The following is a 16,221-nucleotide window of genomic DNA, read 5'->3' as shown; positions in this document are numbered from 1 at the left end:
CGCACGGGTCTACAGGGCTGGCTAAGACGCAGCCAGAACGCGCGTGCTTTAGACCATCTGTCTTGTTCATTTATTTTTGAAGAATTTTGAGTGCTGATGAAATCTTTCAAAGTGAAATTATGGATAAAATAAGGCATCGATGTTTTAGATTTTCGAAAAAATGGGGAGACTTGAAAAGTTAGAACCGACTTGTTAGAATAATACAGGCCGGCTTGGTTTCAAAGTGGTTCTACTACGCCATGTTAAAAAAAAAGATTCATTCCCAGCACTCAACGTTCCTGTCACATTATTGCGTCGCGATTTTCCTCGCGAGATGATCCCATGCAAACTTACCACTGAGAGCGGTAAACCGCTACGGGGTAAATTCGAGCCTGTTTGGACACACCACGAACGCTCTTGGTGTGTCCTTTTCTCGTCCCGTTTCTTGCGCTAGCTGTTTTCATGGAGCGGTAAACCATGGATCTCTGATTTCTCTCACAAATGACTTGCGTGATTATACAGTGAGGAAAAAAGAATTTTAGGCGGAAAACGTTTCCCACGGTCTAGCCACCGTTTAGACTTCGTTGGGGGTTAAGAAACGTGCTGAACGAAAAAAAAATGTAGATATTAGTGCTCATGCTTCTGTCTATTCTCATAATTGCGCCTTAAATTTCAATGATCGTTATTGTATCTGATGTTCGAGCACTTCAAAAGCTACGCATTACATTCCTGGCATACTTATAGGTTTGTATAAAACTATAAAATTCCGGGGTCTCTTGTATCTGCGTAAAAGGAATCTTGGTCCGCTCATTCTGAGAATACCATTATTGATTAGCATTTAAGCAATTCACCAAAAACAAAAAATCTCCATAGAGATTTGTTGTTGCTGTCAGAAAAACTAAAGTATTCAAGACTAGCTCAATGCGGTGCAAATTGAACCGCATTGCAAATCGTGGCAGTTCCAATAAATACAGATACGTGGGATGGCGCGTCTGGCACAGCGCTATTAAATTTTGGATCTTCTGGATGCCTAACCGAGACACGTCTACTTTTAGACGAGGACACGGGTCGACTTTCGTAGCTTTCCACACACGCCACACCGTAGAATCAGCCCACAGCCGCTGTTAACTGCATGACTCGTCACACCAAACAGGCAGCGGCAGCGTTACAAGAAGGCAGCGCGCGCGCGGAATCGTGACTGATATAGACTGATAAGTATGCATCCCCGCGCATATATACTACCTTGCCGCAAATTGCAATTCTCTGGGCAGGCGGACTGAGGAGAGGCAGGGCCAGACTCGGGGCCACGGAGGCGCATGCCGGCAGCGGCAGTCGGATTTGATCGCGCAATTGGCGACCGCACCTCAGATAGATAGTCTGCACCGAGTTTGTATCCATGGCTTCACGCTCCGAGAGGCCAACCGAAGATGTCTCCGCCAGACACCACACGCTCCGGCTTTATTCGGCACATAAAACGCCAGAACCTTTCGGACCAGGTTCATCTGCAAAGCTCTGAAGCTCGCAGCACCATATAGAGGGCAGCGCACAGCCATCTTTCACGACAGAACAGCGCGGCAGTCGCCGTTTCTTGTTATCCGGGCAAACAGAGCCGCGCAGAAAAGGACGCCGAACTTGGCATTCTTCCTGTCCCGCCCCTTTCCCCTCTTTTCTCCACTAAGAGAGATTTTAGTTATGCTCTAAGGCAATGCTGGTTCTCATTTGCGCAATCCAATTATGAGACACAAGTTTATGATTGAAGTTGAAAATTTTTCTAACCGATGTCTCATCACCTGAGTTTGAAATTGTTTTTACAAAAGATTTGATTCCTAGTTAATCAAGGTAGATTTTAAAAGTGAAGCATCTTTGGTAGCCACTATTTTTACATCTCAGCGGTTGGCTGGGGTACCAAACCTTTGCGTTCAAATCATACGCTCTGGGATTTGAGGCATGCCGTGGTGGAGGAAGGCTCCAGAATTATTTGAATTCATAATGTTAGGATACACTGATGTTTTCTTTATTTTTCGCACATCAAAATGCGGACGCTTCGGCCACGACTCGATCCCCCGACCCTGATTCAGCTGCCGAATGTTTTTAACCACGAAGCCAAGGAAGTCGGTAATATGATCCCAAAAACGACCAGATTCGAGCATTTTAATCTCATATAGACATGTCATATAGACATTAATCTCATATAGACATGTCATAAATATAACGGATTAACCTCAAATCCCTGCACTTTAAGCATCACGTTTTTTTTTCAATCATAAAACCAGCCTGAGGCCTCGTGCGTCCAAAAAAAAGAGCTTTTGGAAGATCTTTTTACGCAAAGAACATTTCCCCTTTCTACTCAAAATTGTAAACGGCGCCCAAGAAATCTTGACAGCTTTTCTTTCAAAATACTTTTTTTAAAATTCAACACCTGAATATTCAAGCGCCTTTTTTACAGATATTTTTTAAGGAAATTTTACAGAAAACACACGTTTCGCACTCTCTCTATTGCAATTCAAAGGCGCACTGTGGAGGGTGCTATATACAGGGCGTCCCAGCTAACTTTATCCAAGGTTTAAAAAATATGCCGCGGCAGTCTAAGACGACACGACAAAACGCATGTTCCTGGCTACTGTACAGAGCAAGTCCCACTATCTTTTCGATCGCGCTTAATTGCATAATTAGTCGAGATCAATTAACCAAACTCTCAAGCAATGAAAATAGGCGAAAAATTCAAAAAAAAGTTGTAGAACAGTCCGCAAAACGTTCGACTGAACAGTTTTTAACATTCCATCTAATACGTATCAGAAGTTTTTCGCTCACTTCAGAAGCCCGCGAAATAAAAAAAAAATACCACGTGACATGCAAGCTTGCGCGCCGCGATTGCAGCGCTCTCAAACGTTCCGCATAGGAACGAACGGATCATTAAGCCTGGTGCGCTGCTGATTAAAAAGCGACAGAGCAGCTGGCCGAAATTCACGCCAGCGGCATGCTTCCCTCGCGGCGGTTCATGATAGCGATAAGCAAGCAGACACAGCCCTCATCGCTTGCCCACCAGACTTTTGCACGGTATATGTTGCCGAAGAAGTGTGGCCCTGAAACCTTCAGTCACAGGAACAGTACGCCTGTAGAGTTTCAGAAGGTAGAGCGTAAGTGAGGTTTTACCTTGTAAAAAAAATAATAAACCACTCCGCCTTTTGACACCACTTAGCACTCGACGCCTGCGCCTTCCAGAGAGATCAGTGTCATTACGAGAGTGTGCAAAGGGCATGAACTTTTTTTTTAGAATACGAAAGCGCACACTGACAAGTACAAAGACAAAAACGACGCCACGAAGGCTCTTTCGAAGTGTCTTTTCCGTCCGCGCACTTGTCTCCGTGCGCTTTCGGGTTACCAGCTCTAGCTCAAAAGTAAGCAGAGGATCTTCACCGGGGTGCATCATGGGGTCGTGCATGCAGCTCTGGCTGCGTTTGATGCGACGGCAGTCCAGCGTGGAGTGGCGCTGGGACTTGTCGTCGTCCGTCTCCTTGCCGTCCTCGGCGGCCGAGTTTACGTTGCTCCAGGAGCCCGTGGAGCCGCCCAGGAAGGCGCCGGGCGGTCGGTAGTAGCCCAGCGCAGTGGCCGAAGGCAGCGGGTAGGCGGCCATCGGCGGGTAGCCGAACGGAGCCCGGAACGCGGGCCCTGCCGGGTAGCCCGGACCCGGAGGAATCATCGCAGCGGCCGAGCCCGGATACCCCGCGTGCAGCCCGTGGAGGTCCGTCATGCTGCTGCTCTGGCGGTTCAACGTTGACGACTCCCCGCTGCAAGAGACAGCAGAGCGGAGTGGTCATCCGGGTGTCCCTCCTCGGCACGGCAGGCAGTGTGCCAAGAGGCAGTCTTAGTGAATCGCAGCCATGGGGTGTACGTTATCGTGCAGCATCCGACCACCGGTCCCTTCCTTCGGTCTCTGTTCTACCCCTCTATGCAAGCCATTAAAACAGTACAGGTCATTAAAGAGAAAGAAAGAAAGAAAGAAAGAAAGAAAGAAAGAAAGAAAGAAAGAAAGAAAGAAAGAAAGAAAGAAAGAAAGAAAGAAAGAAAGGAAGGAAGGAAGGAAGGAAGGAAGGAAGGAAGGAAGGAAGGAAGGAAGGAAGGAAGGAAGGAAGGAAGGAAGGAAGGAAGGCTTTTTCAATTCTCTTTTGATTAGCAGCTTATTTTTCAATAGAAATGGCAGCAACCACGCATTCATACTCATGAACAGGCAGCAGGCGATTCGTACGAGGGGAATGGTGTGTACACAAGGCAGCGGCTCTGAACAGCTACAATTGTTGTGTGCTAAGAGACAGGCAGGCTACAGTGACTGTAGCATAGTGCCTAACAAGGTTTCCTTTTGTTCGGTGAAGTGCAGAACCCCAGGATCGTACAGGTTTAGCGCGTACTCTCAGCATATATATATATATATAATTCAAAGTTGAAAACGCTTCATTTAGCCATAGATTTATTTTGAGTCGACGTTTCGGACAGAGCCTGTCCTTTCTTGAGAAAGGACAGGCTCTGTCCGAAACGTCGACTCAAAATCTATGGCTAAATGAAGCGTTTTCAACTTTGAATTTTTGCCTCTAGCATCCAAATACATTTGTCTTTCTGTACTATATATATATATATATATATATATATATATATATATATATATATATATATATATATATATATATATATATATATATATATGAAGGGAGCCAAAAGTCACCGATACCAAGGTGCACAGGGGAATGTTTTTTTTTTAATTTGTAGTGCACTCAATTTGTGTAAAGAAAATTATAAAACAGCACAGAAAAAACAACCATGCCGCCGGTGACTGTTGGCTTCCTTATTATGTTTGTCAAACGAGCCCCTCATTTCATTTGCAAAGGTCTCTCCCACGTCTCTCCAATTAACCCTATCCTTTAATCTCATCCACCCACCCAACCTTCTGCCGCCCCCTGCTACGCTTATTTTCTCTTGGAATCCACTCCGTTACCCTTAAAGCCAAGCGGTTATCTTGCCTTCGCATTACATGCCCTGCCCAAGGCCATTTCTTTCTCTTGATTTCGACTAGGATGTCATTAAACCGCGGTTGTTCCCTCGCCCACTCTGCCCGCTTCCGGTCTCTTAACGTTACACCTATCATTTTTCTTTCCATGGCTCGCTGCGTTGTCCGTAACTTAAGCGTAACTCTTTTCGTCAGCCTCCACGTTTCTGCCCCATAGTTGAGTACCAGTAACATAAAGCTGTTCTACACTTTTCTCTTGAGGGAAATTGGTAAACTGCCACTCATGATCTGCGAGAACCTGCGATATGCGCTCCACCCCATTCTTATTCTTCTGGTTATCTCCCTCTCATAATCTGGATCAGCTGTCACTACCTGCCCTAAATAGACGTATTCCTTCACAACTTCCAGGCTCTCGCTGCCAATTGTGAACTGTTGTTCCTTTGCTATACTTTTGAACATTACCTTGGTTTTCTGCATGTTAATTTTTAGACCCATCGTTCTGCTCTGCCTGTCTAGCTCATTGATCATGATTTGGAGTTCACCTCATGAGTGACTCAGCAAGGCAATGTCATCAGCGAATCGCAGATTATATAAGTATTCTCCATTTATTCTTATTCCCAACTGTTCCCAATTCAGGCTTCGAAATACCTCCTGCAAACATGCGGTGAACAGCATTGGCGAGATCGTGTCTCCTTGCCTGACGCCCTTCCTTATTGGAATTTTATTGCTGACTTTATGGAGGACTATAGTAGCTGTGCAGTTGCTATATATATCTTCCAGTATTTTGACATACGGCTTTTCTATCCCCTGATTACGCAATGCCTGTAGGACTGCAGACAAGGTGTATATATATATATATATATATATATATATATATATATATATATATATATATATATATATATATATATATATATATATATATATATATATATATATATATATATATATATATATATATATATATTAAGGAAGCCAACAGTCACCGAAATCAAGGCGCATAGGGGAATGTTTCTATTATTTTTTTTAATATCTAGTGCCAATCAATTAGTTTTTTTAAAGAAAATTACTTATAAAGCAGCTGATTGGACAGCCGTCGCTGTAGCTCAGTTGGTAAGAGCACCGGACGCGGTATTCGGAGGTCGTGGGTTCGGATCCCACCGGCGGCATGGTTGTTTTCTCTGCTGCTTTATAAGTAATTTTCTTCAAAAAACTAATTGATTGGCACTAGATATTTAAAAAAAATAATATAAACATTCCCCTATGCACCTTGATTTCGGTGACTGTTGGCTTCCTTAATATTGTCGCGTAGCGAGCTTCGCAGGTTTCGTGCGCCAGTTTTTCCGGCAAGCTGAATGTGTTCTTCTCCCCGCGGTGCGATTGTTGCTGTCTTTGTGCTCGCTGCTGTGCGGGGAGCCATTAGAGGGGCTCACACCACGACATTTGCCAGAGCCGTTTTCTCTCCGGCTCTTTGTGAGCAGGCGTTGTGCGGCCCCCTCCCCGGCTTTGTTCGAATGCTTAGTTAGAGTAAAACGCACTGAGACGCACGGTTAGCTGTCTGCAGGGGGACAATGTCTCCCAAGGCCGTGTCCGAGACACCAGAGCTGGCGCGCGCACCCCCCGTGGTTTCCAGGAGAGTCGCGCGAAGTGATTGCTTCGGGCAGCCGACTGCCCGGCGGACGAGCTGCGTCGGAGACGAGCTGCGAGGGCTGAGAGCGCGGACGGCGGGTCGCGTGGTGCACCGACTGGGAGGTTTGCGTTCCCTGTGTTTCGGATGTCGTTTTGTGTGTTTGTATCTGTGTGCCAAGCGGAAATGCGCGCGTCTTCGTGGAATTTGCGCGGTGCTCTCGAGTAAACAACCTCGTGGGCACCGGCGTGCTATTGGCTGCTTTCGTTTTAAAGAAATCGTTCTCATTGGCTTCGACAACAGCATTTCCGATTGTTTACTGAAAGTGTCCCCAGGATCCTGGGCAAACGTATTTAAGAGGGGGTTTTGGCGCGAGGAACGGCAGAGAGGAATGGCTGCGGTCCTGCTGCTCGGGACCTCTGCTCGGAAGATGTTGCGCGCCCCTTGGTATGACTGACTGCGTTATTATTTACTCTTAGATCTTTTGGATCAGTCTGTTCAGTTTAAATAATGTTTTGGACCCATTTTAAATAAATCAAGTTAATTCATGCTACCCATCGGCACCTGCTGGTCAACTTCTTCGAGGCGGCGGAGCGACCGTTCCGTCCCGACGTACGCTTCGTTACAATATGTTTGTCAAACGAGACCCTCACTTCATTTGCCTTGTCTGCTATATATATATATATATATATATATATATATATATATATATATATATTTATTTATATATATATATATATATATATATATATATATATATATATATATATATATATATATATATATATATATATATATATATATATATATATATATATATATATAAGGGAGCTAACAGTCACGGAAACCAAGGTGCATAGGGGAATTTTTTTTTATTTTATGTGTTGTGCTTATCAGTGGGATATTATAGTACTTATATTAAGAAATTGCTTAAAGAAATTTACTTATAAAGCAGCAGAGAAAACAACCACGCCGCCGGTGGTATCCGAACCCACGACCTCCGAATATCGCGTCCGGCGCTCTTACCAACTGAGCTACGGCGACGGCTGTCCAATCTGCTGCTCTCGTGGGTATTTATGTTCATTGGGTGTAAGCGAACCTTGAGAGTGTTCACCAGCGCCACCCTCGACCATAGCGGCGGACGTAGCACGTCCTGTAATACCGCGAGTGGGACGTGGAACGTCATCTAACGGCGAGGGCGGAAACTGTGCGAGAGCCCTCTTAAGCTACCTATGGCATCAAGACTGCCAGAACGGAGACCCTCGTTAAGCTATTCGCAGACAAGTTAAAGGAAATGAGGGGCCCGTTTGACAAATTTATGAAGGGAGCTAACAGTCACCGAAACCAAGGTGCATAGGGGAATGTTTTTTTTTATGTGTTGTGCTTATCAGTGGGATATTATCGTACTTATATTAATAAATCGCTTAAAGAAAATTATAAAGCAGCAGAAAAACAACCATGCCGCCGGTGGGATACGAACCCACGACCTCCGAATATCGGACGCGATATTCGGAGGTCGTGGGTTCGGATCCCACCGGCGGCATGGTTGTTTTTTCTGCTGCTTTATAAGTAATTTTCTTTAAGCGATTTATTAATATAAGTACTATAATATCCCACTGATAAGCACAACACATAAAAAACATTCCCCTATGCACCTTGGTTTCGGTGACTGTTAGCTCCCTTCATAAGTATATATATATATATATATATATATATATATATATATATATATATATATATATATATATATATATATATATATATATATATATATATATATATATATATATTAAACGATGGATGCCGGAGAAGCCTGCATAAAGAACTGCCGTATTGACAGCTGGACAAGGACGCAGGCCCCCTCATTGGCAACTTCAGGTCGCAGTCAGTAAATCATATGAAATGCAATCACAGAACTCGCACTCATTAAAATTTATGCATACAAGAAGAAGAAAAGAAAAGGAACCCATTCAAATTAAAAGACATCGTCTGACAAAGTACACAAATAGAAATTTTAGGCACTAAAAGTTTGACAGTTTTACATATAAGTTTTAAGTTTTACATATAAGTTTTCCAGTCATCAGCAAAAAAAGAAATTATTTCATTTACAGAGATAAATACGCACGAATGCTTGGCTCAAACATGAAAACATATACTTTCGACAAGGATTCATCGCCGGGACACACAGATAACGCTACAATGAAAGTAGAGATAAATGGAACGTTAGCGGTAAAATTTTGTCGTCTCAATTCTTTTCGTTTTCTACCTACTAAAGTGGTTACCTAGTTCCCAGAAAGTAATACTCTCGAGCGTTATGTTTTTCTTATGCAATGCATTTAAAGACCATGGAATCCGTTTTTTTTTTAACATTCGTAAGCCATATGTTCTCCTACTTGGGTCTGTTTTCCCATCTCTCAGGTCCTGTGCAACTGTGGCAGCCATGCTGCTTGTGTTTTCATAGCGTTACTTTTTTTCTCTCGTTTGTTTTTTCGTGTGAATCGGTTCGGAGAAAAGAAGCACTCATAAAAAAATCTATGCCTTGGAGAATATCAGCCATAAGAGCTCTTCATCACTTGCAAGGCCACCGCGCAGTCGAGCAGGGTCACTACAGCCGGATCAGTGCGCTATGAAACTGCGGCATGGCTCACTAACGATGAAAAATGTCCGCTCGTCACAAAATCACAAGAACGCTGTTTCCATTTTAAGAACAACGGAGGCTATTCTGCGCCATTCGGCTGGAGCATAGCCAACTTAGCGCTGCAGATGTGACGTCAGGCCCTGAAATTCGGAAAAAGAACCAATGTAGCAGCAAAAGCGGGCAGCAGTGAGAGCATTTCTGCCCGCTCTGCATAGAGCAGCTTGAAGCGAAATTCTTCTGCGGAGATGAATGTCGGCAAACTTGTACAACTTCCATCCACGATAAAGAAAAGACACCAAAACAGCATCCTATATGTCGCACAGTCGAAACAATATAAAAGCTCTGTGGGCGCCTAGTGGGGAGGCACTCAGTACATCCTTGCTAAATTTTATGAGCCATTTCTTTTTCCGGTTTCTGGAGGCAACTCCACCGTAAACTAGAACTACCACTACGTTTTAGAAGTTCAGATCTCTAGCAGCTTCGAAAACAACAGTGGGCAGTTTGATTTTTACATAATCTGCATTGGTATCTGTCACTAGCGATGGTGCAAAACGAACAGCTCTCTTGATCTGTTTCCTTCGTCGCAACCACGTCTTCGATACTCCAAAGCAATCATCTAATGCAGTGGGGAAACATTGGTGGTGTGCTTCTGTTTTACGAATATTCAGCAAATAAAGATGTTTTCAATCAATCTGTTTAGCACAAGGTCCAAGGTTAGAGTCCAGACCGTGGAAGCTGCTTTGCAAAATGTAAAACGCTCGTGCAGTGAAATGTCGGTGTGCGGCAGACAAGCCTAGCTGGGCGGAAAGGAGCTGGAGCCCACAACGGTTTGGTCGAAGACCACTTTCTTAAGCACTGCACCCCAGAAAGGCCGAGCACCATGCCGAGAGAAAGCTTGCACCTATTGGGCAACCAGTGAATATCCGGAGCCACTGGGGATCTAAACCAGCACCTACCGCACACGAGGCGGATGCTGAAACCACTAGACCACCGATGTCATATACCAGTTCATCATTACCATGAATTCCAGACAGCGCCCAGCCAGTTCCGCTAAGTCTAGCGGCCTATCATGTCCTGTTTTGCGACTATTGGTCATTCTGTTTCTTTCTTACGTCACGGATGATGTCGACGCACTATTTTTTTATCTTCAAAGCAATGCACCACGTGGTGGCAGGCAAAGGAACTAGAAACTCTTGTCGCGAATTCCTGGTAATGAGCGCGGCTGAAGCGGTGGCGCGCGAGAATCCATAAATAAATATACCAGCAGAAGGCGGTGAAGAAAAAAAAAACGCATGCAAGTGAATCACAACTGAAGCCCGCAGCCACAAAAGCCAGCGCATAACGCGAGATCGCCTTTTAGGGGACCGACTGTTGATGTTTATGGACCCCAGTTTTCGGCACAACGGAAAGCGTATTGTCCAATGGGACCAATCCCACGACGGTTGCGATAGAAACGCCGTCAAGAATTTCCCACGGATTTTTTTGCGCTCAATGTACACATTCTTGTTTACGTATTCCTATGTTGGAAACTAAGATCGTTGATTGCGACGGTGGTCGCACGGCGGCCGGGCCGCGCGGCCCGTAGCCGAGCATGGTGGCAATCCACCCCGTTTCAAAGGGTGTTACATTCCGTTGTTGTTGTTGTTGTTGTTGTTGTTGTTGTTGTTGTTGTTGTTGTTGTTGTTGTTGCTGTTGTTGTTGTTGTTGTTGTTGTTGTTGCCGTCGTCGTCGTCGTCGTCGTCGTCGTCGTTGTTGTTGTTGTTGTTGTGTTGTTGTTGTTGTTGTTGTTGTTGTTGTTGTTGTTGTTGTTGTTGTTGTTGTTGTTGTTGTTGTCGTCGTCGTCGTCGTCGTCGTCGTCGTCGTCGTCGTCGTCGTCGTCGTCTTGGTGACATGGCACATACCCACGACGGGGGATTGGCCGCCAGGGTTCAGTGGGGAGACCCCATAGAATAGGGTAAACTGGTGTAAAGCTAATGATTGTGTTTTGGGTCAGATTTCAGGGTAATTTAAAAGAAACGGAAGAAATAAAATATCGGGAGAGAATATCTGACAATTACATAATTAAATATATGAAAATACCCAAACGCTTTTTTAAATGCGGAAATTTTGGAAACAATTAGCAAGTGAATCTGCCGGTAGCTGTTATATAATTGCGTAGGTATTCGCAAACCTGATGCAATGCAAAACCACTGGCGCTCGCGCCGAAAGAGAGGAGGAGGGGAACCGACAAAGAGAGACCCAACTTCGTAATGGGAACTTCTAGGTGCGCTCTCCTCTGAAGTGCAAACGTCCGGCAAGAAAGTAGGAAATGCTCCAATGCGTCGACTTCACCACAAGCCGCACAAAGTAAAGATTTAAACGGGGAATCCTGCACCGCATGGGTGTCATCGCTACCTCACACTGCTGGGTTTTACACGCTCGATCCTTCCGTGGGTACATGAGATGTTGGAAAAACTTAAAAACTTTAAAAACTTAAAAATTGTCTCATAAAGAAAGGACTCTGTGGATTCAACAACAGCTCGGTCATGTATAGCGATATGGTCACGTGGCAGTATACCACCATGACACTAATATTTCCCCGCAGAACGTGGCCTTCGTCTATAGTTTGGTGCGATATTTCTACGTCGAACTATAATTCGTCGTTTCACCAGTGATATCACGCCTAGTTATGTCGATGTATGCCAAGTTCTTTTCACTACCTTCGTTATCTAACAGTTATCACTAGTGCATGGTGGTATAGCCCAACGCTACGGCGTCTCTCTAGCCCTATGTGTAACTTTGGCAGGTTAAACCCCACGTACCATATAGCATTCATTTATATCACGCTCGTGTTGTTCAGTTTTTGGCGCTCTTGAACTCCGAATCCCCCTCCCTCATCCTAGGATGCTCAAGGTCCGGCCACTCTCTGAAACTGTCACGGAGGCTAACAGATCGACATTGCGGAAGCAGTCTGGCGCAGAGGCGGTGTCCTTCAGCACGGACGCCGTAGCCTGCGACACTCGCCACTAATCTCTGAGGCAGGCTCCGACTACGTGTGGCGATTGCCCGGCTGCTCGTATCAACTACCACTGCCAAGGGAAGTGTATCCTGTGCAAAGAAAGTGTGAGCAGCCAATTTTTTATGCCGTCCTGCGGAAATACGATTGTTTTTGTACTAACGGCCATTCTGTTTTTTTTTCTTTTTTCAGGTGGCGACGCCTACACGTACCCGGCGCTAGTGAACATGTAGGGTGGCGACGCGGAGTTGTGGCCAAATATGTGAAGTCCCTAAATAAAACAGCATCTCCTTAACCATCCAAAAGCTGTCTCCTAAAATTATGTTCAGAGTGGATGGTAGGCCAGGCGCTGTGCTCCGTTCCGCGCCCAAGATATAGCATAGATAGTAGGTTTCCTTTTGTCTTCATTTCATTCACAAAGTGCGCTGAGCATATGCATAAGCTTGTTGGCGCAAGTCTTTTTTGACACGAGCGACGTCCACTGCCGATGTAATTCGGAGCCGGCGGGAAACTGGTGAGGAAAGGCATCGTAAATGCACCAAGATCTCGGCTTAACATGGTAGCATGGTGCGTGTTCATACTGGTGGCGTTTTTTTTATATTTTCGTTTACTATTACCGCAGCCTGCGATAAAACAGATATCTAGATGACATTGGCGCCGAGTACATCATTGCCGCTTTTGTTGTACAGACGCAAACATGCAGTTGACCAAAGGCTAAGCAGCCGTACGTTGCTCCGAGCGCCAGATGAACTGCCCAGGGGAGGATGGCAACCGTGGGGTGTGGCGCAGCGTACGTGTAAGTATTTCCCCTTGCCGGCGAATTGGTGTATAGAAGTAAAGAAATGAGCATGTACTGTGTCAATAAGGCAGCTTATGTTTTGTTTGTAGCTGACTTGTGTAGCTATAGCGCGTTTTACTCCACCAAAGTTTCAGCTAGTGTCTATTAACGTCTTTAGCGCAGTTCTTCGTTTTTCATTTTCGCATTTACCTAATGTTGCTGTTGTTACCTGCGGTACGAATCGTTTTTGAATACTTTTTCTGCATGCAAGGTATTCTTGTAACAGGTTTTTGTGTTCCTTCACCGCACTCTTTTTGTAACCACGGATTCTATTTATGTCATTATGCCAGCAAGTGTTTACGGATATGTTGCGCAGCTTGTATATTTATTCTTCCATCTGCGACCCACCGAATGCACAGTGACTAGCATGGGGAGGAAGGCCCTTGTCAGGCACTGTGCCTTTTGGCCTCCTTCCTGGAGTATACGCCCTTCGAATAAAGTTCTATTTTATACTATTCTATTTTATTCTATGTTTGAAGAAGCGGGCTTGACTGTATTTAAGATGCGACTGCGCGTCGTGATCCCTGATGACGGCGGGAGGCACTCACCCCTTGTGGACGGCGAAGGCGTGAGGCGAGCTGTGTTTGCGGAGTGTCCCGAACGCCGGATGCGCCGCGGCCGGCGGTCCGACCTTCCGGAAGGGTGGCCCGTCGCGATGCTCGGCGCCGGGCCGCCGGTAGCCCTCGGGCCCCCAGCTTTCGTCGTCGCTGCCGTGACTGCTGGCCGAGGCCGAGCCGATGTCGTCCCAGTCGTCGAGCGTCGTCTGGAAGGAGCCGAAACCGTGCTCTCTGCTGTAGCAACGCTGCCGTTTTTCTTTATTTTTTATAATGCAGAAACGCGCGCAATGTTTTCGCTCACTTTCGCGCCTGCGCTGCACAGCTCACTTGGACAACATTCGAGGTCAACGATCACCTTGCAGGGCTCACAGTACAGGTCACCCATGTCCTCAAAAGCTTACATGCACGGCAGGCATGCCCGCGTATGTACGTGAATACTATAGTTATTCATGATACCTAGGCAAGCTTCTAAGAAGAGGATGGTAAAGGAGAGGAGGGTGACGATAGCCTCCACAGAATACGGGAGCTTCCATGGACAATCGATGGGAATCCATTTTCTCAGCAGTTGCCCCGGACGGATCGCGTGTGCACCAGCGATTCTTTTTTTTTTCGACGTTGCGATGTATTCCTGTCTGTCAATTCTTAAACACTTTTCTCACAAACTGCTCTGGTTCTGCTGTCGCTCCGCTCATAGTTTGAGCCTGGCCTCAGACGCTCAACTATGTATACAGTCTAAACACGAATACACCTATATGGGATAAAAAATGGAGTAAGCTGTCCTCTAGCGCACTCCTTTATAGGGGAGGGGTATTCTGCCCAAGCACTGCGGTAGATCTTTAACAGGAACAGATTCCCTCTTCAAAACATGCGAAATTTCAGCAGATGCAAAGATTTCAACCGAGGTTTCAATATTCTCTATTTGCTAACTTCAAGATCTCGGGAGCTGCGTTTAAAAGCCTGCTCCTGTTGCTAACTGTATCAAGGTAATATGCCCCCGCTGCCAAGAGTAGGCATTCCGTAGATCTAGTGATCGAAATCTACTCCGGGACTTGGACAGCATACCCTGCCCCTAAAAGGAAGTACGCTAGAGGGCAGCTTAATCCCTTTTTACTCCCATGTAGGCGCATTCGTGTTTAGAGTGCAGCCTCGCACTTTTCCCCGGTAGGTTTTGCAGCGCGGCGTATGGTTCTGGACGCGCACGGTGCATCACGCTTCGATATTTTGCCCTTCGAGAAACAAGCGCAATAACTGTTGAATATTTATTTTTTCCCTGTACAAAATCAGAAAAAATGTTTACTCAACCTGTTTTCCTAATACTTCAAATTTTTCTAGAAACGCATTCGTAGTTGCAACCAAACGAATGTCGTTCTTTAAAGGGCAACTGCACCACTTTTCGAGAATTTCGCGATATTCAAGGATTCAAATCAATATTGGCTGTAGGTAAAGCATGCCAAGTATTTTTACGCTAGCGTTTAAAATAGTGACGTAAGCGACAATTAAATTTTAGGCCTATCCTCAATGCACCGGAGTTGTGCGGGCAAGTTTGATGTGACATCACGGAAGGATTTTAAATTACCGCTATCGTCAGCCACACCCTGCCGTGAGTCGTTGGATGCTACCAAACAACTCTCGGCGGGCTTTGCCTTCGGTGGCGTTGGTTCTTTTTCTTTCAGATCAAGTTTTTATGCGTTGGCAATGTACCAATAACTTCAATGACGTCATCATGCGCCCCCCCCCCGCCCCCCCCCCCCCTCCCCCAATTGGTCCTGTGCGCTGCGGAGAAGCTTGAAAGCCATCACGATTTTAATTGACGATTGTGTCACAATTTCAAATTCTAGCCAATCAGGACTTCGCATGCTTTACCTGCAAGCTTCACACATTCGACCACTTTAAGCTCGTTGATTTCTAAATCCTACGCAGTTGTCCTTTAAGCATATTTCGCTTCCAGTCATAGCTGCCACACACGGTCCACTGAAGACTGCACAACTTCCGCCAACCTTTTGCTGCTACGATAACGTGGTACAACTAGAGGTGAAATCGGTCGCTTATAGCTCTGGCTCTTTGCTCGGCGTATTTAGACTGCAGAGCAAAGTGGGCAACCGCACGCGGCCTTAGCCTCCAGAGCATTAGCGGCCAGGCACGTGGCGCTCACCATTCGATCGTTCCTGGCGCCTCCGACGCCCATGTGCGCCAGCTCCCGGCGGTCCCGGTGAAGCTGCTGCTGCTGCTGTTGCTGAGGCGGCGGCGGCGGGAATCCGAGCCGAGGGGGCGGCCGCTGAGGCACCGCGGGCGGGTTCGGGTCCACGTTCACTGCAGCAGCAAACCACCATAATTTGTAGCGCGGTAAAGGTTTAACATGTGCACGGTGTGGCATGGCCCTGCCTTTCTTTCTAGCTCGCGCGCGGCTGCACTAGAATCTCGGGTGCCACGGTGCCCCTCACTGGTGTACACTGTTACCTTTCATGTTAAAGCGTATAATGAGGTATTGTCTTCCTTTTGTGGAGCAATCTTAATGCATTTTGTTTAACTTCTTGGTCTACTGGTGCACTCTAGCAAGAAGCAAATCGTTTAGTCTGCTACTTTCTTTT

At 45.9% G+C, this 16,221-nt stretch overlaps 1 protein-coding gene and 1 non-coding gene across 2 annotated transcripts in view; one reads left to right on the top strand and one right to left on the bottom strand.

Moving 5' to 3' along the window:
- LOC144113479 (uncharacterized) overlaps positions 1-16,221 on the bottom strand; it is a 156,367-nt gene that overhangs the window by 57,819 nt on the left and 82,327 nt on the right. Inside the window, 3 exon segments of the mRNA XM_077646569.1 lie at positions 3,397-3,767; positions 13,625-13,839; positions 15,786-15,943. Coding sequence (XP_077502695.1) covers positions 3,397-3,767; positions 13,625-13,839; positions 15,786-15,943 — 744 coding nt within the window.
- On the top strand, positions 6,074-6,147 carry TRNAP-CGG (transfer RNA proline (anticodon CGG)). The gene has a single exon. It is a non-coding gene; the product is annotated as a tRNA-Pro (tRNA).

The sequence above is a fragment of the Amblyomma americanum genome, chromosome 1 (genome assembly GCF_052857255.1).
Source record: "Amblyomma americanum isolate KBUSLIRL-KWMA chromosome 1, ASM5285725v1, whole genome shotgun sequence".
Lineage (NCBI taxonomy): Eukaryota > Metazoa > Arthropoda > Arachnida > Ixodida > Ixodidae > Amblyomma > Amblyomma americanum.
This window is presented reverse-complemented; position numbering and strand designations above follow the sequence as displayed.